Here is a 23957-nt window from a genome sequence, read left to right as displayed (position 1 = left end):
ACAGAAAGTATGTTCCTCACAGCAAATTCATGAATGAAATAAAAATAGTAATAAAAAAATGTTCCATATCCTTGAGTAACCTTATGTGGAAAGACTCGGTGAGACTTCAGTTTGTGTAATCAATGTGGGTGTCTTGGTAAGCAGCAGTATGTCCTAGTACGAGCAGTATTCAGTGCTGTCAAACTCTGGTTGAGTATTAACAGATGGCAGTTGCCACCAGTGTGCTCAGCTTGTACGTGTCTGCAGTTACGGTGCAGGTAGTTTGGTGAGAAGGGTGATTTCATGTGATGCTGTTACAACTGATTATTCTTTTTTAATTCAAATAGTGGTCTTGCAAACTGTCCCTGAGGACTGATTGGGAGGGGCAATTTTTATTGTAATATTTTTTTACAATTTACTATATAAAAATAAAAAATCCCCAATTCTCTCTACTTCAACTGGCGGATGGTTTAAGCTTTTGATTGTAACCTAAACGATTGAGGCTCTTATTTCAGGGTAAGGTAATAAAAAGCTTTCTCACCTTAAGATCCCAGCACTGAAACAAAGAATTTCATTAAGTGGACAACAAAAATTGTACTGTAATCAGGTTTTGTCTTCTGTTCCCTTATAAAAATTAATGAAAGGAGCAGGAACAGCCATACAGTCTTGGTATTCCTGAAGAACACATGCTTCACAGACGATTGAAATTGTGCAATTATGCTGGGAACTCACCAAAGCCAAAGACAGACCATAGACCTACATAAGACCTAAAAAAAGAGTCTGTGCTTGAACAGGGAAAGGAAAAAAGAACCAGTGAGAGATGGAAACACTGCGAGTGGGTATGTGTGGGGCTGATTCTTCCCAGCATGCACACAGCATCCAGGTCTGTATTTCTTGAAATTACAAATTTATTTGATAGTAAGACAATCTGGATAATGTGGATAAATTCGAATGGTGTGGCTTTATTCCTGCAACACTATTCTGGATGTGAATATGCTACATTTATTTTCTAAAATCATGTCCTTAGTGATCATTGTATCCTTCAAGAAATGAAACCTCTTTGATGGATGTAAACTGAGGTTAGTATGTAAATATTCTGTGATATAATTAATGATCAGCAGATGTTTAGGTAGCAACATAAAGGAAAAAAGTCAGAGTTAAAATATTTGTCATTATACTGTTTCTGATAGTTACCAAGCCAGTAAAAAAAACCCCACAAAACTATTTGCATTTACACAGTTGAAGCATCTCATGAATCAAATATAAGCCAGAAAAATATTAATGATTGCATTTCCATGGAAATTGGCTCAAAAACATACAGGCAGATGAAAATTCACGAGACCAATTCATGGCAGGCAATAGGGGCACGTAACAGTCTTTTGTTGTATGATGCTGTTTGTAAAATAAAATCATTTTAGTTTTGGTATGTTTGTATTCTTTTTGGAATGGAGTTAAGACAACTAACATTGACATTTAATCTTCAGAAGACAGTAGTTTTCTCATTTACTGATTTTGTTGTTTAAGCTCTGCTTAGAAGTAAAAAATCAGTTTTTCAAGTCAGGTTGCAGGACTTGCGTAACAATAATCATACCTTTTTTCCACACGAGACAAGAATTTTTTTACTTTTTGCCAACACAACAATATTTGTTTGGAAATGAGAGTTTAAAGTTACAAGTCATGTAAGTATACATGTGCCAATGCAGCATTTACTACAAACCTAACAACAACAAAAAGTATTTTAATTAAAATACTTTCAGCTTTTCCAACTGATTTGAAGCTCCTTTCTTGTCATCAGAATGTCTTTGACAGACAATCAGTCCTGGTTGTAGTTTAATCCTTTAGCTCTGCAATATGATCCAGTTGAATGGAGTGCTGTTCTTTCATTGAATGTCACTGATTCCTGTGGGATCCTGAATCAGAAGTGCTGTGCCTGTGGCCCTGGAATGTCTGAGAGCTGGATCTGTGCCAGTATATGGAAATTATAAACCTCAGTTTACTGCTGCAGCCAGTTTGGCTTCTCAGGGTAGGCAAGTTTAGTTTGTTCAAGCTTGGTTTGTCTACCTGAATTCATCAGGTATGCCCTTCAACATTTGCATCAAAATTTTACTGCTCTACGTACCTGCACAGGAGATCTGCTGTTAAGACACTGCTGTCAGAATGGTTCTCCTCATCTGAAAGGTAGGGTATGTAATCTTGGATTTCAGATTAAGGATCAAATTTCAGCTACCATGTTCATGGGGGCTGTTGTTAAAGCCCCCTTTAATGACCATTCTGTCCACTTCAGCTGTTCTGTTGCATCATTTCCTCTAATTGTAATCAAATTGATTCATTGTTAATGCTGCACATCCAAGGCCACTAGGGTGGCTGCAGGTTAGTATTCTCTTGTAGCTTGAATAAACTCTGGCTTCTTGTACATGAAATTGTAAGGGTTTTTTTTTTTGCCATGATTTACAGAACATGAGTGTAGCCAAGATACTTGTACATATGAAAACTGCTCTACTGAAATTATTTCAAACGAATATGGAAAAGCAAGTGTTAGTATTCTTAAATAGTGGCCTTGTTATATGTGTATCTTATAATTACTCAGCAGATAGTTATGGAAGTGTGGATTCACTTTAATTTTTGTTGTATTTCTTGGGAGCTCGCTCTCCATGATGTTTTTATTTTTTGTTGTTTACTCTAGCTTTTGTTGACAATAATAAAGCCTTGCTTTTGGTCTGGGATTATTTGCTATATTTTCAAGGCCTTTCTACGACTTATGGTTTCTATTTATTTAATAATTATGTGGTACCATCTGTGTTGCTAAACTAGTGGCTGAAATGAGTTCGGAAACCAAGAGCATCTGAACTGTCTGTGAAATAAGTAATTTAAAGTAATACAGTTTTCTTAAAACCTTATTTTGCCTTGAAGATAAAAGTCATTTCACAAAGCATTGAAATAGCAAGATCATCATCTTATAGACATGATTTTTGCATGAAATGAGGCATCATTGTGTATGAGCCTGTTAGCTTTGTACTATTTGATTATCTAAAGTCCTACTTAAATGAAAAGTGATAGGAATTAGGGGTATGTATCCCAGACATAAGAGGTTTCCTTATGTAGGGAAGTGTTGATTTCTACTGATTGGAAAGGAACTTAAATAGGATGTTTTTGCTTTTTATTGTGATCAGAAGGGCACTTTTTAGAAGTACTATACTCACTACAACTTCTCTATAGGCTTTGTGAAGAAATTGGGATACAAAACTGCTGTTTCATATTCCTTCTTGATTTGTGTTTTTCTTGGCGTAAGTGTGCAAACACAAATGGCAGCCAGCATTGGCACTGGATAGTGTTTGAGAAGTGTACTTTATTTATACAGCTCTGGCAATAAAAACTGTAGAACTCTCAAACACTCTAATTCCTAATTAGCATCTAACCATATTAAACATTAAATAAACTCACAATTAAGGACTGTGCAATCCAATATTAAAAGAAAAAAAGTGTTATGTGTTGAAAACTGAGCATGCAAAAAAGGTTTTGGTGGGCATCCATTATGATTGCCTGTCAGAAGTTTCAAGTTTTCTCAGTTTATAGGTAAAACAGTTGGGTTTTTTTAATTAACTGCCTTAATCATTAAGGACTTAATTTTTATTGATGCTGAGTTGGCTTTTCTTTCTTATTCAGATGCATTAGGAATTTAACTTTAAATTTTAATTCATAAATTGGAGTTGTGATGTGTTATTTCATGTTTCTTTCTCATAACCGGTGATAAAGATTGTGGCTGTCAATTCTGGTGGATATTTTTGAGTCAGAAAAGTCTCAAACTTGTTTTCAAATATGGTAATGAATTTTGGAAAGATAAAGAAGGGAGATTAGCAGAGGATGACTTTCTTGTAATATGTTTGAGATTAACTATTATTTCTCAAAGTGAATAAATAAATCTAAGTGATTTTTTTCCAACCGGTAATTTACAGCAAATGTATTTCTCATCTTGATTATTTTACACTATCTGAAATTCATGAGTTACTAAATGAAATAAATTTGATGTGCTGAATTAAAATGTCTCAAAGATACTGACATAGATTGGAATGGATTAATCTGAAATGAATTTGAAATGTTGAATTCTTTCAAATTGGTGTTCTACTGAAAAAAGTTTAGAAAACTCATTTTGGGAGTAAAAATAGAATGAAAAATCGGTATTTTTTAAATTTATTAAACAGATGTGTCTGCATAAAAGAAGCAGAAATTATAGTATGAAATATAAAGGTTTCAAATGTATGAATTATTTTCTAATTGTGACTGCAGTTTAATGGAGGACATCGTGTTGTTTCCAGATGTACAATTGCTCTGAGGTTTCCTAGTTTCTTGTTTTGATTTGCTGGTAGTGGACACAGCTGAATTCACTGAAATTTCCCAGTAAGAACCTAGTGTTCTGTAAATTCAGGAAACTGCTGACTTTTATGAGAGGTAAACTTTATTTGTAGATGTCATTTCTTTTCCATTCCCACTCGAGTGATACAAGATCAGTTGTACAATTAGCAATATATTATTCACTTTGTAACATGCACCAAAAGGACTATATGATATGTTACCAGGGGAATTCTACACACATGTGAATGTTTTTCAACCCAGAGTATCTTTTTCTTCATCAAGAAATGTTCAAAATACAATCAAGATTAATCTTGTATTTCTTCACAGGCATGCTGGAAACATTTTATTTATTAATGTGGATGTCTCTTGTTTGGTTGGTTTATCTGTTGCAATCCAGCAGTCTGTTCAGAAATTCACATGGGACAGGCAAATCCTTCTTTTCCCCTTACCCTTCCAGAAACTCTCCATTGGTGATGCTGAGATTAGAATCTAACTTGTTCTTATTTTTAATGGGATAAAGGCTCGGTTAGCAGCAACCCATGTTGTGTAAAATATTTGCCAAAAAATATTAGACAGACTCTGCCTTGTGCTCAGCTTGCAGATGGGTGTTTGCCCCTTATGCCAGTGTATGGCCTTTCTCTAAAGCTGTAGTTAGGCTATATAAAGAAAAAAAAAAAAAAGAATGACCTTCTAGCAGCTTTCTGCATGTGGCTTCAGACTGCAGAAGCGTATGTGAGCAATCCTGACACCCAGCCTCTGATTTGGTAGTTAACTTGGGCAGTGTCTTAACTGTGACTGTGCAAGTAACTCCATCGTTACTCATCAACTAAACTTGTATTGACCAGTAAGGGCATAGCTAGTACTCAGAAGACCAATTTACCAAAATGAAGGTATTGGATATGGGTGACAGGATTCTTGCCATCTGGGAAGAAAAAGGAACAGATATCTTCTGATTTGGGCCAGGAAAAGGTTGTACTAAATCTTTTTGAGAATGGCTTCAGTACAAGGAAGAGGGTGGAGACATCTGACTTCCCGCCTGGCTGAGTGAAATTGGACTTTGACTATAAATCTCTTGCTTTCATCTGCTATGGAGCTGAAAGGAAGGAAGGGATAAAAAGTGAAAGCATAGTCGTAGCTCAGGTGATTTGGGAGATGGGGGAGATCAGTTTAGGGGGCACTTCCTCGTTAAAGGAGGAATCTGAGCTAGGAGTCTCATTCGGCATGAAAGGGTGAACAAGATGTGAAGTAAAATGTTGAAAAATATTGTCAGTGATTAGGGAAATGTAGGAAAGGTGATCAAAATACAGGACAGGGTGAAGGGAAGTTCTCTTGCTCTTCTCTTGGAAGAATGGAAGAAGTTTTCTGGTAGAGAAGAACTAGCAGAAAATAAAAAAATATACATGATGGAGAAAAGGTTAAGTTTATCCCACAGTGTGGCAGCATATTCATCATATATGAGAAGGTTATGAAGATCCATGTTTCTTCAATGCAGTCATTTTTGTGTGGGTGGGTGTTTACTTCTGAGTTCATGTTTACTTTAAGGAAAGAAACCAGGGATGCACTTTCAGGGAGACTGATGACTCTTTGGGTCAGGTGAACGGAGAAGGGAATAGTTTGGTCAGTTAAGAAAGGAAATTAGCACAAGAATGGAAAGTATTACATATATGGTCCATCTATTCTTTGTCCTTACAGGCTGCAGAAACTGACGCAAGCTTTGAAAGTGGCTCTAGGTACAGTAGGGAGAAAGAATGTATCTGACCTTGGCTGATGCTCTCTCTGCTGGTTGTGATTCATCCAGTCCTGCAGGCAAGATGGGAGAAACAGGTGGTGCCTCAGCTGGTGAATTACTGGAGAGGGAAGAAGAGTCTTTTGTTCAGTAGCAGAAGCCAGCCTGAGCAGCTACTGCCACTGCTTCTGGCACAGGTTAATGGGAAGAGCTGGGTAAACACACAGTGCTTACCACAGCTGCTATTGCTGCTGGAGTCTTCTCTATTGAAATTGGGTTTTGTTATTTATTTTGTGTCAAAATCAAGCAAAACTGCTTCAATAAAACTGGCACAGTGTTCTTCTGGGACCTGGAGTCTGACGTGAATTAATTAGAGTGAGCAAAACCTGCAGTGCTGTGCAAAATCCTACCATGATGCCTGCAACCTGAATTAGCCATGATAAGAAAATACATTTGGCTAGTCACCTATAATTTTGAGCAGTTTTCTTCCAAAGTATAGATCTCTGTTCTCTCTCTAGGATCATTTGGAATATTGTGAAAAGAGCAAGATGTTTTCCACCATCCAGATATGTATACTAAGAATGTAAGGGGAAAACAAAAACCACAAGTCTTTCAGCTTTGTTTCTAAATTTGTGATGATGAGCCTATTGTCATGAACTCTTATTGTAACATATGAACATTTTCCTTACTGTGGATTTCTTTCAGAATTTCGTCTTTTGGCAGTATACAAAATAAAATTTTATTGAGTTTTAATGTACAAAACATCTTGCTAGCTTTATTCAGCAGGCTTTAATATGATCGATTGGGTGTTTCAGGTGTACTGATTTTCTTAAAGTGAAAATACACACGAAATTACCTTACTAGAAATACATATGTTTTGCAGTTCACCTTGTTTTTGTTTATGACAGGATAGATTTCAGGGTAGAAACAAGGTTTCTGAGGGGGTAAAATAAGTAACCTTTTCTTTAATTCTTTTTTCTAAACACATGAGTACATTGCTTTTTAGGCTCACAGAAGTAGGATGATTGCTTTCAGAAAAAATAGTTTCATGTATTTTGTGATCTAGGTGCCCTGACATAATTCCAGAACTTAATTTCTGAACTGTCAAGAAGTCGAAAACTCTTCACGCTCTCGGAATCTTCCGCAGGCAGACTTCTTTGTCTTCCCTGATTTCATTCCAGATGTCAGAAAAGTAATTTGTGCTGTTGGCAGCTTCTTGTGCTGTCTGTACTGGTGTGGGGCTTTTTTTTGTTTATTCTGTTTTGTTTTCATTCCCAGCAACACACAGAGCAACTATGGAAGAAAAAAAACCCCAGCAGACAGCTGAACAACACTACTCTTATTTTGATAAGACCAGAAGTAATATCCCCATAACAGGAACTTTTTGTGCGTTCTCTGTGAAACATCCTGCCTTGCAAAATGGCAGCAGATCAACAGACCGGCAAACGCATTAGTTTTCACTTGGCATAATGAACAGATTCCTTTATAATTCTTTGAATTTGGATTTTCAATCTTTATGTTTGTATTTTCGGTCTTGGTGTTTCCTATAGTGTGTTACAGCAGTGTCAGGCAAAGGGTAAAAGAGTTAGAACAGGGACTAATACAGAAAGTATTTAAAAATATTTTGCAAGTCACCGGTAGGACCTAGGAACCTTAGCCCTAAATTGTTACCTTACATGTTTTACATGTAGCTGCTTCTCTATTCCAAAAGCTGAGTTGGTACCTTACGTTTTGGTCTGCAAGTTCATCAGATGTCTAAAGATCTTCAAACTCCTAAAGATGTACCTCTTCATGTTTAGAATTTTTACAGCTTTTTTGCCATTTCTTCTCCTCCAAAGCAGCTGTACACTGATCATTTAGATGCCATTTTCTGTTAACAAAGTTTCCAGAAGGATGCTTGGGGTTTGTAATTTGAATTTCAGACTTTGCGGAGGCAGGGGTTGTAGCAATCAAGAGTGACTCAAGGATATTCTTCGAGTGACAAACTTCTCCATAGGCAGTTCTAAAAACTGTCAAGCAAAACTGGATTATTTAGTTTTTTAAAAATGTAAATAAAAACATCCTTCCTTTTATCTTTCCTCCTCATCTTCTCTTTTAAATTTAGACTGCTCTTTACAGTACCCAGCCAGCTTGCTTCTCTGAAATGTTTTATAGATCTCTTGAAAGAGAAATCAGCAAGAGTCTAGCTGGCAGAGAGTGCCAGGGGCCGCAGATCTCCACTTGCAGTGCTGCAAGGGTGAATCCCTGCGTTATATAAATATAACTAGAATGCTGGTACCACAAAATGAAAAGTTGGAAAATTAGGTTTACGCCATATGGCTTTGCTATTACTTGAGAAAACTAAGATTGAAGTTAAGGGAAGCTCCAGAATCTACCTGAAAAGCTTTGAGAAAGTTGAGGATCACTGTCTAGGTGACAGAAGTCTGGAATCTTGGAGTGCACAGAAATTTGTGTTATTCTCTATGCTTGATGTGCTAAAAAACATCTACGCTAATGTAGGTGAATCTGGAAGTAACCTCAGCAAGACATGCAGTATACTCCAGGAAACAAATATGAATCACAGTTTACTGATGTGTGCGTGATTAATAAAATTGCACTAAGTTTGAGCATGGGAGTCGTGGACCCAATTGATTGCTACAGCTGTTTTCTCAGTCCAGCAAGCAGGGGCTATTCAGCTGTGCCCTTGTAATTTGTAATGTTTCGCTCCTTCACGTAATGCCATGCTCAGTAATGAGTCTGGACTTCGACTTAACATGATAGAATTTTTAGAAACCAGTCAGTGCTGTTTCAGAGAAGTTTCTGACTTGTTTTTGTGTGCCCAGGTCTTTACTGAGTTGTAAATTGGCTGAGACATCCATTTGGCTGTTCTTGCTTTTTTTTTTACAGGTTTGTTTTTTCTATGGTTAGTAGTATTTTCTGTAGTGTATCTTCAAAAGGGTCTATAAACTTCTTTAAACTTCTCTGTTAGCTCAGCAGCTGTCAGCTCTTGAGGAGTTCCTGGGCGTCTGTATATATTTTCCTTTTAAAGTCTGTTATTTCTATGTTGGGATCCTCCTTAAAGCTCTGTCTACAAATGACCTGCTTTTGGTTGACTAATTTTTGAAGAACTGTTCTTAGTTGTTCTCAGTTGATGTTCAGATAATTCTGGAGTCTTTTGAGTAGTCATCTCTCTCTCAGGCCTCCTGTATATTCATACAAGTTCAGAGACTTTATTTTTCATAGTCACAGTGCTGCATTAGGGTTATTTGACACTGTAACAGAAGCAGTTACTTCTCCATCCTCCTGCCTGATGATAGCTTGCTGTTCTCCCTAGCAAAGTCCCAGAGTAGGATTGTGTGTGTGGAGTTAGTGGTGTCTCTGCATTCCAGGAAGGGAGTTCGTAATGGCATTTTCATTGTGGAAACCTGGGCTTCATTATTGCTTTCCATTACTCACTCCACAGCAGCTGAAGTCCACCAAGGAGGGTCTTGGTGGGAGGTGGATGAAAGTAGACAGCTCCATCCCTACCTGCACTCCCCTGAATTCTCTTACATCACTCCTCTTGAAAATCTGATATTATTCCAATTAATTTGAGATATGTGTGGCTTTGTAGTGCTCATGTAAGTGCTCCGAAAGGTTCAAATGATCACATCAATTGATTTGTGGGGCATAGTGTTATGATTGTTTCAGGAAGCAAATCTGCATTGATAGGGATGACAAGTGGCAAATCTTTAGGAATGACTGGCATCATGACTACACTATTTCTGCAACATGGGTACAGAAACATCATATATGGACTTGCAGGAAGTTGCTGGAAGGGGCTGAAGTCATCCTAGGTCTCCCTACCTTAATTAGTGACTTGTGTCTGGGTTCTGCAAGACTTTGGATTTTCCTGGATTCAGTTTCTGATCTCTGCAGATGTGGGGTCTGGGACAGTGCTGCTTGGATAACTCTGTTTATTGCGGCTGATATATGCTCTTCTTGACCTCATGACTCTTGGCTAGTGTCTTGAATCACTTGAGAATAACTAATGCCTCAGCTCCCAGATCGTTCTCAGTTTTGCCTTCAGCCAACTGAATGTTCACCTTCCTTCACAGTTACAGGAAATTAAGATCTTCTGGGATAACATGAGTGCAGATGAGCAGTATGTTTGGTCTATGGGGAAATAATGTGAACAAAGAGAGATTACAGATAGTAAAAACAGACACGAATTTCAGAAGTAGTTCTTGTGATACTTTTCCCCCCTTCCCTCCAGTCTCAATTTTAAAGTGTATTGAATATTGTTGGCTGGTTTAGTGTAAACTTTCAAAAATTAGTGAAGAGTCATGCGGTAAATCAGGCTTTCACTGTATGTGGGATTGGCTGTACACTGTGCAGACGATGTGCACAGCAAATTTGCTATAACCCCTGTGGATATTCATAGCAAGGAAGGATATAAAGGGCTGTCATCCATCAACAGTTAACTGCTGCAAATGAGTTAATGCAATCTTTTGCCATCAATAAAACATTAGAAAGAAAGCACAAATAGTCAGGACAAAAGAGGAGTTTAAAGAAGTAGAAAATCCACATCACTGTAGAGAGTGATATGAAACATACAATATGCTGGCAATGTTCCAAACTTAATTCTGTTTATGGCCTGGATAACTAGATTTGTCTCTTCTGTAATAAAAATGTGTAATGCCAGTTACATAGTTCTCTTCACAAGAGAAAGGATCACTGCTTGGGAATGAAAATGTTTTAACTCCCAGCAGAGAGGAAAAAAAGGGGTGCTGTGACTGCTGTCCTTCCACACAAGGGTTATTTATTGCCTTTCTTATGGAATTTGCATCATGCCAGAATTTAGATGAGTTCCTGTACAGCTTACAGTGCACAGTGACTTGAAGCTAAACGGTTATGAATGACATGACATATGTGCACTTGTGGTGCCAGTTCATAATGACTAAAGAATATGCATGTCTGCATGAAGAATTATCAATGTAACATTTTAGTCTCCAGTGTGTAGATATTTTCAGTACCAAGTCTTTGTAATGGAATGAATTCATAAAAATGAATTCTGTCCTTTGTATCTGAAATGTGATTTATTTCTTTTGGAACGACTTACTGTACATCTTTTCTTCTTCTTGTTTCCAATTCTTGAATGTGAAATATAGAAAGGACTTAATCTTCTGCTGTTTCATTAGTGATGTTACTAAATTCGCATTTGATCTCCAAGAATGAGGTTCTTTGGGAGGAAAGAGAGAACATTGTCATTAAGCAAAATCAGGTGCAGCTGACTGTTGTTAAAGCCAATTTAATTTACGGAAGGTTTGGTTATTAGTAAATCGGAAACCTTAGTTGTGGTTACTGTGGTAGAAGTGACATTTCATAATAGTATCTCCTGACTAGTTTAACTTTAGAAATTTGTGGCTTATTTTAACTTGTCTTGTAGTCAATTTGTAAATTATTAGAGCAAGAATTTGAAAATGGCTCATTTTGCTCTTGCCTGATTGTATTGTGAGTCTAGGGTAGAATGTTCAGTTTCCCAGTTTCATTAATATTTCACTATTTAACTCTTTTTAACACTATATAGATAGGTTTTATATCATATTAGGATGACAGGACTACTAAATACTTCATAAGTAAAATACTTGGTTTAGATTCTGAGTAATATACTGATGTGGCTCTATATCCAAAGTATAAGAAATTTAGGAAACAAATTATAAGCATAAAATGCCAAAAGTTGAAGTCTTCCTGAAATAACTTTTTCCTTATTTCTCTTGTTTCATGCAGGCTTTCCTTCACCGAATGATCCAATGTGCTACAGCCAAAGCAGACAAAAATGTCACAGAAGAGACAGTTAAGGTTAGTCTCATAATTGCAGATTTCTTCTGTAGTCTCATAATTGCATATTTCTTCTGTTTTTTGCCTGATGATTTATTTATGTATGTTTTATTCTTTTGCAGATGTTGTTTTCAAATATTGAAGATATTCTTGCAGTTCACAAAAACTTCCTTTCCCTGGTGGAGGAGTGCTTACAGCCAGAACCTAATGCGCAGCATGAAGTTGGAACCTGCTTTCTTCATTATGTAGGCTATATTTCACTTTTTTCCTTTATTAGTTGTCTTTATTAATTACATCATGATGAGTGTACATAGTCATGAGGACAAAATATGACTTGATTGCATAGTTTCAAAAAAATAGAGAGGGAAGGAGAATGAAGAAGTAAAGTCTCAAATGGGCAGAATTTTATTGTATCGTCATCTGTATATTCACCAAATCAGCCCAGGCTGGCAAACAGCCCTGCAGCATAGGCAAGGCTGGTGCCTATGCACGGGGTGGAGGTACAAGGACCAGGGTTGCATGAAACAGCAAAAATAATAATATGCTTTTTTTTTTATTTCACTTTGATGCTAGGCAAAAATGTGAATAAAAAAGAATTGCGTATGCTGGGTAAAATATCTCCATGGTTCTGGGCTGTGAAGATATTTTACTTCTGACAACTGCAGTACCTCCACAAGTATGTTTATATGTCCTGTAGAAATTGTTTTCTTGGAGTATTATTTTTCCTGTTGGAGCAAAACAGGATGTCAGTGTTCAAGAGCTCTGCAAAATCAGGACAAGTTAGTTTGCTTTCAGTTGCAGGCCTAACAAAGTCTAGGTTTCATTGCTACCACTGGTTAGAGTCCCATTTGTTTGCTAAGTCTTTGTTTATTCGTTGTGGGAGGAGAAAATGATTAATGGTTTGTGGAAACATATTACCGAAGTTGAGCAACATCAGTTTTTGACTGCAGTAGTATGGATTATATTTGCAAGCAAGTGTTTGCAGACAAAATAGGTGATGTCAGAAAATAAGCCACTCTGTGCATTTCCTTCCTGGGTTTCTCCTTTTTACAAGGACTCACATGGAAAATGCGAGCAGAGATGGGTACAAGTTAATCCTGGGAAGGTTACAGTTGGATAATAGGAAAATTTTTCACAATGAGAACAATCAACCATTAGAATAATCCCCCCAGGGAAGCAGTGGATTCCCCAGCACTGGACACTTTAAGATTTGGTTGGGCAGGGTGCTGGGCCATCTTGTCTAGACGGTGCTTTTGCCAAGGAAGGTTGGACCAGATGGTCCCTGAGGTCCCTTTCAACCTGGTGTTCTATGATTGAAATTCTCCAGTGATGCTTCCAGACTGTTCATAATTCTAATTTGAGGCTGGACCTCAGATAATAAACATAGAAAGAGCTGGCCTTCCAAAATGAAGACTATATTAGCTATTCAGTTTCTGAAAAATGTTGATTTCATGTTTTATTAATTACAAAAAGCCTCAAAATGGCAAGTGAAGAACAGTGTATTTCTTTGTTTCTGCAGAAAGAGAAGTTCCGTATTTATGATGAATACTGCAGTAACCACGAGAAGGCACAGAAGGTTCTCCTTGACCTTAACAAAATAAGAACAGTGCGGACCTTTCTTTTGGTAAATAAACTTTTAACTGGTGTTCTAACTTAATATTTTTGACCAGGCAGTGAATTGTTAGTACTGTCGCATCCCCCATGTAACAAGCACTCCTGCAAGTGGTTAGCAGGCAGTTTCAGCTGGGGGTGGTGTTTCCAGAGGAAGGGGTTGTGTACATCGTATTTTCACTGTTGCTTTGGATCCATGCAAAATAAAGCATTAGGCAGCGTGCCTTGATCCAGTTCTTGCATTTTGGAACTGGAGAGCAAATGACAGTATCAGCAAAGCATCACAGATATGGTGAAAAAAAAGATTATGCCAGTGGTGGCAGTATCACAAGGTTTACTTATTTGTCTTAATTATTTTCAGCATGCAGTAAGCTTTCACTACTGCTGACAGAGTTCTTGGTGAACTTGACGTATTGCAGGTCACTACATTTTTGAGATACTGGATCTGGATCCCAAGTTGCATTTACTTACAGCCAAGTTAATGAGCAGTGTGCAAATTTCCTTATGTAGGGGAGTAGTGGGTGACATGAAATGCCATCTGCCGTTTTGCTGAGAGTCTGTTACTCAGCAGTGTTCCATTCATAGCTGAAAACGGTTTCAAAGGTGTCCTGTTTTTCTTTAGTGGTTGACACAGCGTCCTTTACCTTGCCCCAGATTGATGAGCTTTGCATACATGGTTCTTTTACTTGGGAGCAACCTGGCCAGTCTCAAGAAGAAGGGGTGAATACTGACTACAGAGACAAAATACTCCAGAGAAAGATTGCAAAAAGCATCTTTTGTGAGAAAGGAAGTGAAGTGTGCAGTTGTGGCAGTTCATGATGTGTCAATGTCCTGTACTCCGGGGCACATGCACAGGGCTTTCACGTCTGCTTTGGGTTTCTCATAGATTCAAGACATGGCAGTAGCATAAGTGGCAGCAGTCTAACCTAGAGAATAGGGGGTCTGACTGTGTGATGAAAGTACAGTTGAAGCTTTCTAGCCAGACAGGACAGTTCAGGTCATTAGAGGTGTCATTATCTATAAATAATGGGGAGCTGAAACTAGACTTCTGAGCCTTTAAGTATAGAGACAGTCATTATATAAACCTATAGTCTGCATTGCTGCCATCTTGCTCAGTCTTTTATCAGTAAAGTTTTTTTGTTGGCAGGTTAAGTGAGATCCTTTAGGATAAAGGATCCTTTAGGATAAGACAGAAGCTGGTTAACTGTGAGTACAAAGCAGAGACTCAAGGGTGGGTGTAGAAATCCCCGCAGCAGCACTGGTTATGGGGTATGTATGCTGCGAGTTACATGCTTAGTGGAGCAGCCACCCAGTTTTGTAGTCCCTGTTCTATCAACAGTATGTCTGCATCCACATTTGTGGCCTGCATCAACACACCATCTGGCTGTGTTGAATTACTTTTGTTTAACAGTTGATGTCTGAGTTTAGACATCTTGTACTTTGAAGCTGTAGATTATCTCATACCATTGCATCACAATTCCTTCTGATCTCTCAGTAAAATAATTTTCATCATTACTTTAGGTCTTTATGTACTCACAGTTTAATTACAGCAGTTCCCAATATTTGCTGTGATGTCCCTTGCGTGCTTTGTTATCCCAGCTAGCCCTTATTCTTTTCTCTCTTTCTCTCTGCTGCTTTTTCGTGGGTGCTTCCATTATCCCAGCTAGCCCTTATTCTTTTCTCTCTCTGCTGCTTTTTCGTGGGTGCTTCCGCACAATATTTCATGTATTCCCTGCTCCCATAGTTGGGTGTCTTGTGAAAGTTTACATGTATTTTAGCCCATGACTAAGGATATTTTGTTCATTGCCTATCACGTTTAACTATAGAAGCATGTAAACAGAACACTTTTTTGGAGGGTGTATATAAGGATGGCCAGGTTCAAGCCTTCCAAACCATCTTTGATGCTACTTAATATTGTGAACACACCTTTTACAAGCAACAGCACCTAGAGTGGTCACCCTAAATGATTTTTATTTTTGTTTGTTGAAGTATGAAAGCATATTTTTGGCATTTTATTCACCATCTTTTATTTTTAAACTTTAAAAAAAAGCCCTCTCTTAGTCAGACTGAGTGAAGAAGGTACCTAGGGCAGATGCCTGCTTAATTCCATTGTGGCTTCCTTGTCATGTATGATAGTCAATGTACGTGCCTGCGCATGTGTTCAGGCCTGTTCTTTTGATGGTTTTGCAAACCTCCCTTATTATGTACAGCTTCGCCAATGTTGCGGTGTACGTATGCCCTTGTCTTTATTTCTGATAATTTTCTCAGGTTTTTTTAGTAATTTATGAAACTGTTCACACTCTAGAATTGCATGCTTCTTGGAGGACGCAAGAACACAGATGTACCATTGGAGGGATATCTGGTAACACCGATACAGAGAATATGCAAGTATCCCCTTCTTTTGAAGGTACTTTCAAGATTTTTTTATCTAGGACTTTAAAGTTTCTGTACAAAACTGGTTGCTAAGCATATTTCTGTACAGCAGGAACAATCTCTCTACACAGTGAATAATCTCTTTATTAGATATTGGACCCAGACATGCTCTCATTAAAACTAGTGGCAAGTCTTCTGACATCAGTATTAAAAGAACTGAGGAGTTTGGCTGGGTCAAGATGATTAGCTTCCTTCTGCATGTAGTTGTAAAATTGCCTCTCCATTGTTGAACAGAAGTGAGCCATTTAAAGGGAGTTGAATGAGACTGATTTCAGCTGGCTTTGACCATGGCCTTGAAATGCTTGGGCTAGCAGAGTTGTTAGTGATGTGCTTTGATGATTCTAATTTACCATGAGCAAACTGTAAATGAAAAATATTTATTAAAATTATTTGTAAGAAAACTCTAGAGTAATGGTAAGATGCTGTAGGTGGTTCTATGCACATTTCTGTGTTTATTCTTTTATTACTCTTACAATTTAAAACCTAATGAAAAATGTGGAATGTGCTGATAATCATTAGATCTTCAAAACTGAGTTACTGATTTTTTTCCATGTTAGGAAACAAAATAATACAATCATCATTAAAGTAAATATTTAAAACAATTTTTTGCTTAACAAATTGGGGCCTAATGTTGTTGTTTGTTTCAAACCATGAAAGAAAAGGCAGAGCAGATTTTGCTTTAGAACCTACTGAAACCTGATTATTGGGCAGTGTTTTTCACAATGCATGTGTGACTTTAGATCTGAAACAATGCCAGTTATGAGCCATATTCATTTCATTGCACTGACATAAAAACCTAACAGTAAACATGTTCAAATAAAGGTTTTTAAAACAAGTTAAAGATTATGATAATTGCAATGACATTTGATTCATCACAGATATCTGTGGTTTTACAGTTCCCTTGGCCTATTTTAAAATTATTTTTATATTCTATTTTTTGAATGAAGGATCTGAAGACAAACAGGGGAAAATGACTAATGAATTACTCTAGGGGACAATGAAATGAATATATTTATGTTAAATAAATTTAAATACAGGGTGTGGTGGCAGCAGGGTTAGGGCTCCAGAGGAATGTACCCATGTCTCAGTCAGGGTATGTGGTGAAGGCTTACACACAAAGTCAGTCCAGCTGTAAATGGGTAGTTGGTAGTTTGAGACAGGAAATCTCAAATGAATACTGGCAACTCCACTTCTGTGTGTAGTGTGACTGCCATTACCAGTAACCACCTGAAATCAGTGAGTCACCTAAGCTGTTCAGTGCTGTGGTATATTGCACTACATTAAACAATAGTGTGGCGCTAAAGGAACATGGGTTTTACCGAGAGTTGCAGGAGAGGTAGGTGCTAACTTTGAATAAATGAATAACATGAATAAACTAACATTTTTAAGGAGAATTGTTACTGTTACTGTTGAACGGTTCTATCCTGTGGCATATAAAAAAAGCCAACAAAAAAAATCAAACCCCGAACCAAAGCTCAACATGAAGAAATGTTGCTGGGGTGAGAAAGTAGCTGAAAGGCAAACTAAGTACTAATTTCTAAGTACTGATTATTTTTACTGTTGGTAATTTATTTCTCTGAGTTTTAGTGTCCTACTAGGATGCAGTGCTGGAGGGTTTATTATTTTTCCACTTAGTAGAATAGAAGTCTGCCTACTTCTTGATTTTTGTATCCTAGTCAATTTAAGCATCCTGTAACGTACATGTAGAGATCAAAGACAGGTTTCTCTTTTCTTTTCTTTTTTTTTTTTTTTTTTAATATCTAAATAGGAGTTACTGAAGCGGACTCCAAGGAAGCACAGTGACTATGCAGCACTAATGGAAGCCCTCCAGGCCATGAAAGCTGTCTGTTCCAATATAAATGAAGCCAAGAGGCAAATGGAAAAATTAGAGTTTTTGGAAGAATGGCAGTCTCATGTGGAAGGATGGGAGGTACTATTGTAGATTTGTTGCTTTGTATATTAAGGAGGGAATAACAGTTTTCAACAGCATGTATTGCACTGTTTTTGTGATCCTGAGATACTGTCAGCTCCTCAATTCTATGAAACACAGCTTTCATTTGGGTTCTACTCTGTAAAGTCAGTGTTGTCCATGACTGAGCACCACTGTATAAAACAACAGACTTCCAGGAGAGAGGGCGGTGTTTGGTGTTTGACTTGAAATATTGATCATTTACATCAACATGTATGTGTGCACACATGCACATCTATAAATCCTAATTTAACTGCTGCCGTGATTTTACTGCTGTCAGTGCCTGCCTAGCAGCATTGTGTGGTTGAAAAAAAGATTTTGATTATTTATTATTGATTAAGCACTGAGTCCATAAGTGTTTGTCAGCTTGCAGGTAGTCCCTTACTGTTGGCTGAGCTAAACTAACGTGTTCAAGAGAATCTGTGTAAGACTTGGTTTTGGCTTTATTTATTTATTTCAGTTTTCAAATGGAAGAGCTTTAATGCTTTAGTTCTGTGAAGAAACCATAGGCCTAGTGTTTTCAACAGTATCCAGAAGAGCCACCATCTCCCTTAGACAACTGCAAGATCAAGTAGTTGTAGCACCACAATCTTCCTGTTGTATTATTTTGAGCACTGTAATTAGCTTATACAGAAAGATAAACGTGGATATTTGTGTATCTTTGATTTGCCTTAGGTGTTTTGTATTGAAACATCTGAGCTGCTCACACTGAAGTGGGAGTGAAGTTCATATATAAGAAATACAAAGCAAGCAATGTAAATAATTTTTTAATAAGTCAGTATTGAACATAATACACAGGACTACTTAAATAAAGTAAACTTCTAAACACTGTAATTGAAAGTCTGGTTGAGCTAACACTTTCCAAAAGAAACAAATACCTTAGCAGCTGCTTATTTAGACTAGGTGAAAGTAAGTTTCTTTTTGTTAGCTTGAACTTACTGTCATCAGCAGTAACTTGGAAAGATTAGTGTGTGTGAACATTAAAATGCGTTAGACATGCTCGTACAATATTGCTTAATATTATATGGCAAGGAAATTTGTTAAATAATACTTATTGCCTGTTACCGACTCTACTATTATTTTGAACTTTCAAGTAAGTTTTCTGCTGTGCTGTAGTGATTAAGATTCTTGTAATTGCCTTCAGTGCCTGAGTCTTACAGATGCTTGTCAAATCCGTCTTCATACACTCAAGTGTAAAGTTACAGCATTACTAACTCAGTGTGTTATTAGTCATATAAGTTGGTTAAGAACTGACTGTTCTCACATCTCTGAAAAGGGAATCCACTTTTCTACATTCAGTTTCTTCTGAATCATTAATAAAACTTGAAGTAATAAATATGTTTGCTGTTGGAAATATATTAATGAGCAAAAGTAACAGTAAGGAAGAGTAAAAATATAGACAGAAGTGTGTGAAACATAGACTTATGCTGTCTGTATTCAGAGTGTATTCTGTGAACCATAATACAGTAATTTCCTTCCAACCTTGTTTGTTTGTTTTTTCTTATTTTCTTCTCCAAATTTAATCTCAGGATTTCACTTGTGCTTCATCTCTGTAAAAGTGCCATTGTCTTAAAATAGATTTTTTTCAGTACAGTTATGTTGTGTTTATTGTGGTTTAGCTGATCAGGTTTGATGTTATCACATGGCAACCACAGGGTGCCCAGTCTGGCAAAATGGCCCTGATCTTCATACGTGCATCCTTTTTCAAACATACTATACGGTTAGTTGTTGAAATGGTAAAAATCATGTATAAGAGCATGTTTTAGAGCTTTTCTGAATGATTCCCAACAACAACTACAAGAAAATCTTTGAATGCAATGTACAAGAGTGGATTTAATTAAATAAACATCTGGTTTTCTGCATCGCCTAAAAATAAAGAGGCAAACTTGCTGGAGATTTCCTTCCAGAAGGAAATGCTTAGCACATTGCTTGGCCCCAACTAGGAGGAAAGGGGGGAAAAAAAAGACTATTTTTAGAATCTGATCAAAGCATGACTTGAATTCCTATACATAAGTGTCATAAAATGAAGCTTGTGTTTATTATGATAAAAATACAGATTCATGGAAAAATGGAACATCTGTTTCAAGAAAGAAAATTTTGAGCATAATGACTGTCACTTAATTTCCTAAGTGGTTAAATTTATTGGCCTGAATTCAAAACTTGTGTAGGTGGCTGTCTCAGCTGGAGAATGGCTCAGCAGCTGAAGGAGTCTGTCAGGAAAATCTGTGTGGATGTTTCAGTGAGAGAATTAAAAAATAAAATTGTTGCATTTGTTGTAAGCTGGAAACCGAACAACCCAGTCTGAGTCACAGGCCAACTTAGTGACAATAGCATGGGGTGTTCTGTGCCTTTCCATTGTGCCGTATCATGAAGTAGGATTTTAATAGAGATTTCTGTTTAAAATTCTAGATATTTTAGACCTTTTCTGTATTATGTTTCTGTTTCCTATACCCATGTGCAAGTACTGAACGTACTGAAGAGTACATTAATATCTGTAATTTCTGACTTTTGTCACTGTTAATGTGCTAGCCACTGAGTCAGTATGGTCAGACTTTCATGTTTGACTGAATTTTGGCCAGAATATGTAGGCAGGTAGCTTTTTTTACAAAACCAATAAATGCTGCTTTTCTTCCCAAGGTAATAAAGCTCATTTTTTGATGTCCATGATGGGTATTTCATGATTAAAGGATGAGTGGCGATATTGTTCCAAATTTCTTGGATATAGTCTCTCCTTCCAGTGCATTTTAAAGGCATTTATTTTGTGTGGTAGCCCACATTTCAGACATCTTGCCTGAGGTATTGCTGTGGTGGAATGATAGGTGACTGAATGGCAGCTGGAGGTTCTTAGAAGCCAGTTTTACCTAAGTAGCGTGAAGGCTCTGAGATTTTGTGGGCTTTTAATTTCCACACCAGCTAGCCTGAAAAAACACAGAGCCCTTGGCCCCAATGCTGTCCACAGGAGAGGGCTGACCTACAGCTAGGTGTTTGGAGTCTTCAGTGGCTCAGTAGGATAGAAGGAGGAAAATCTAGTTTAGATTCACAGTATAAGCCTGTATAGCTTTTTCCAACAGAGTTTTTTATATGTTGGGTTTGTTTTGCTCTAATTGCAGGTACTTTAAATGCACAGAAACATGAATTGTAGCATAGTAGTAGAGATTTTGCATTTAGGTTGAGCAACTATGTGATCTTCCCTTACAAACACTGAGTAAAAAATGTACATACTCACGAAAACTTTGAAATAGCAAATTGCTTTTCAGGTTCAAATTGCTTATATTTGACATTTCCCTGGTAGTTTCAATACAAACATTTAATGAAAACATGGTTGTGTTAGATGTTTTTGGTAATATTTTTTCCAAAAGTATTGCTCATAGATAGTGTAGTTCAATTTTAGCCTCATGTGCTTCTGGGACAAGGTGACTTCTTCTCTGTTACTGAAGCCTTGAACCGTCTACCATGAGAAGGATAGCTCAGAGTTAGATAAGTGAATTATCCTACTGGGCTGAACATCAACTATAGCTTGGTGTTCCTGCTGTAAACCTGCATGGAGGTTCAAGGTGTAGCAACATCCTTCATGAAAACATTATTAATAGTTGTTAGTCCTCCTTTGAACTGCATGATGGATATGGCAGTGCTTGTGTGCCCTCTGCTTTATTCTTCTTTGGGCATGTTTTTCATCTCTAAGGAGTTGGTAGAGAGGAGGTGTAGAGACAGCAGTGCTTTCACAGGATATGCCCTTCCTCTTTTCTCCCACCCTGCCCATGTCTAGGAAAACACTGAGCCTAACAGTTTTCCATAGGCAAGAGGGTGGCAGGGGACTTTTCTGCACTAGCAGTGTTATGTAGGACTGCCAGATGTGACTTATGATCATCTTACCTTATACCCTTGGAAATAAAACAGCAATAATAAAATCCACTGACCTGTGGCCACACCAGCATGGGTTGTGATCTTGTCAAAAGGTATTGGATAAGTGAAGTTAACACTGTTCAGTATTTGGACGGGAGGTCTCTGAGGGGAAAAAAGTGTCTCTAGGATGTTTTTTTCATCATCTGGCAAAAGGGAAGTAAAGAGGAAAACAATAGCAAAGGGTAGTAATGTGATACAGATAATACTGCTGTATTGTAACGTTGAACTTGAATCACGATTGAGGCGAATCTTGATAATTCAAGTAGCCTGAATTATAGATGTTGGAAATATGTATAAAACACAGTATTTTGTAACATGGTGCTGGCACAGTAGCAAATCTTGCAAGGACTGTGGGGAAAAGGTATTTTTCTACAGTGAAAATGAACACTTTAAATAAAAAGAGACAAAATTTTTCATAAAAACCTCTCTGTGAAAAAATATACCCTTTTGTAGAAAGCTGAAACTGCTTATACAATTTTGAAGCCTTAAGCTGATGCTTTTTGTCTTCCCTACAAAAAATTACAATTTCCCAGCAAAGCTGAAGTTTTCTGTAAAAACAAACCGAAAATCTTTAAAAAATACCCAGCCTTTTAAAATGCTAATTATTAGTAATATTCCAGCAAATTTTAAAAGCAGTGTAAAGTGCTAATGGTTTAAAACTAAAAGAGGGGAGATTAGGCTGGACATGAGGAAAATATTCTTTACAATGAGGGTGGTAAAACACTGGCACAGGTTGTCCAGAGAGGTGGCAGATGCACCATCCCTGGAGACATTCAAGGCCAGGCTGGATGTGGTTCTGGGCATCCTGATATAGTTGAAGAGTCCCTGCACGTTGCATGAGGGTTGGACTACATGACCTTTGAAGGTCCCTTCAACCCATACTACTCTATGATACTATGATTTTACGTGCCTACTCATCGCAGAGGGTTTGGACTAGATGACCTTTTAAAGTCCCTTCCAATCCAAACTATTCTGTGGTTCTGTGATTCTGTGGTACTGTTTATTCTACTTAATACACAAAAGCAATGAAATAGGATGGAATGTAAAAACCTGCTTTTCTGTAGTTGTGGTCAGCAAGCATTAAGTGCTTTGTTAAATTATGCTGAACTTGTATTACTGAGTAGTCTTTTAAGGTGTTTCAGTGATCGGTCTCAAATAAAACTGTGAAATTAGTATGCCAGCTTCTGGTACTGATGCTGCCCTAGGAAGGAAAGTATGATGTACTGGCTATAGATGATGTTCATTTTTGGCTCATTTGATCCTAAATGGAAACAAGAGTGGTTAGTTAATACTAATACTGAAGCTGCTCTATTTAGAGACCTGAATTATGTTCCTGTGATGGTTCTGCAATCTTTCTTATCGTCTCTGTAAACAGACTGCATTCTCCTTACAACAGCCTGAGCTATTGCTCAATATTCAGGGCTGTGACACACAAAGGATGAATAATAAGATGAAGAGCTGAGAGCAGAACCCGTGATTGCTTCTTGGCTCTTAATTAAGTCCATTTTTCTTTGGGCTACTGTGGTTAGATAAAGAAGAGGAAGTAACTACAGCTATTGCAGGCATAAGTCTTTCAGAACGTGTAGATGAAAGGAAAGTCCTGGCTCTTTCAGGTTTTCCAAGCTGACTGTTGACTGCCTCAAGTTAGGAAACTCTTTGAGCCATGGGTGTACGCTCAATGCAGCCAGCAAGCATAATTATCAATAGGATTGCATGGCTGGATTTATACAGTACATGGATAGGAACTCTGTCCCACAGGAGCACAGATTTTCAGGATAGCAAAATACACCTCTGAGTTCAAGGCAGGCTTCCTTGAGAGGTGAATTTTTCTTTATAAGGCATAGAAATTCCATGACATTTTCAGAGAAATATTTTGGGAAAATGTTATCCTTTGTTAAAGTTGCTTCTTTTTCATTAATCTTTATGAAAATGCCTGCCTTCTTTACACACGAAAGAATGATCTGCCTTGCGTCAAAAGTGGGTAGTTTCATCCTAAACATGTAAAGCTTAGCAAAATTCCAGTGTCTTCAGTGTATATTAGGAGGAAGTACACTAGGCAGTCTTACTTGTATGTGCCACTGTTAGCTTTACCTGAGTTTTAAATCTTGCTGTATTTGGTTTTGTGGTTAGCTTAACTTCGTGTAGAAGTATATTATCTTAATGATGTTCAAGTTCCAGGTTGCTTCA

General features: G+C 37.4%; 1 protein-coding gene across 1 annotated transcript in view; it reads left to right on the top strand.

Annotated features, from left to right (window-relative positions):
- Nucleotides 1-11803: 11803 nt before the first annotated feature.
- LOC104412461 (phosphatidylinositol 3,4,5-trisphosphate-dependent Rac exchanger 2 protein-like) overlaps nucleotides 11804-23957 on the top strand; it is a gene marked incomplete at its 5' end in the record, with an annotated part of 35556 nt that continues 23402 nt past the window's right edge. Inside the window, 5 exon segments of the mRNA XM_010023189.1 lie at nucleotides 11804-11875; nucleotides 11977-12099; nucleotides 13374-13478; nucleotides 15771-15872; nucleotides 17667-17828. Of these exon segments, the coding sequence (XP_010021491.1) occupies nucleotides 11804-11875; nucleotides 11977-12099; nucleotides 13374-13478; nucleotides 15771-15872; nucleotides 17667-17828 (564 nt within the window).

Source organism: Nestor notabilis, unplaced genomic scaffold, assembly GCF_000696875.1.
Source record: "Nestor notabilis isolate BGI_N333 unplaced genomic scaffold, ASM69687v1 scaffold13201, whole genome shotgun sequence".
Classification (NCBI taxonomy): Eukaryota; Metazoa; Chordata; class Aves; order Psittaciformes; family Psittacidae; genus Nestor; species Nestor notabilis.
Note: the sequence above shows the minus strand (reverse complement) of the source record. Positions and strands in the feature narration are given on the sequence as shown.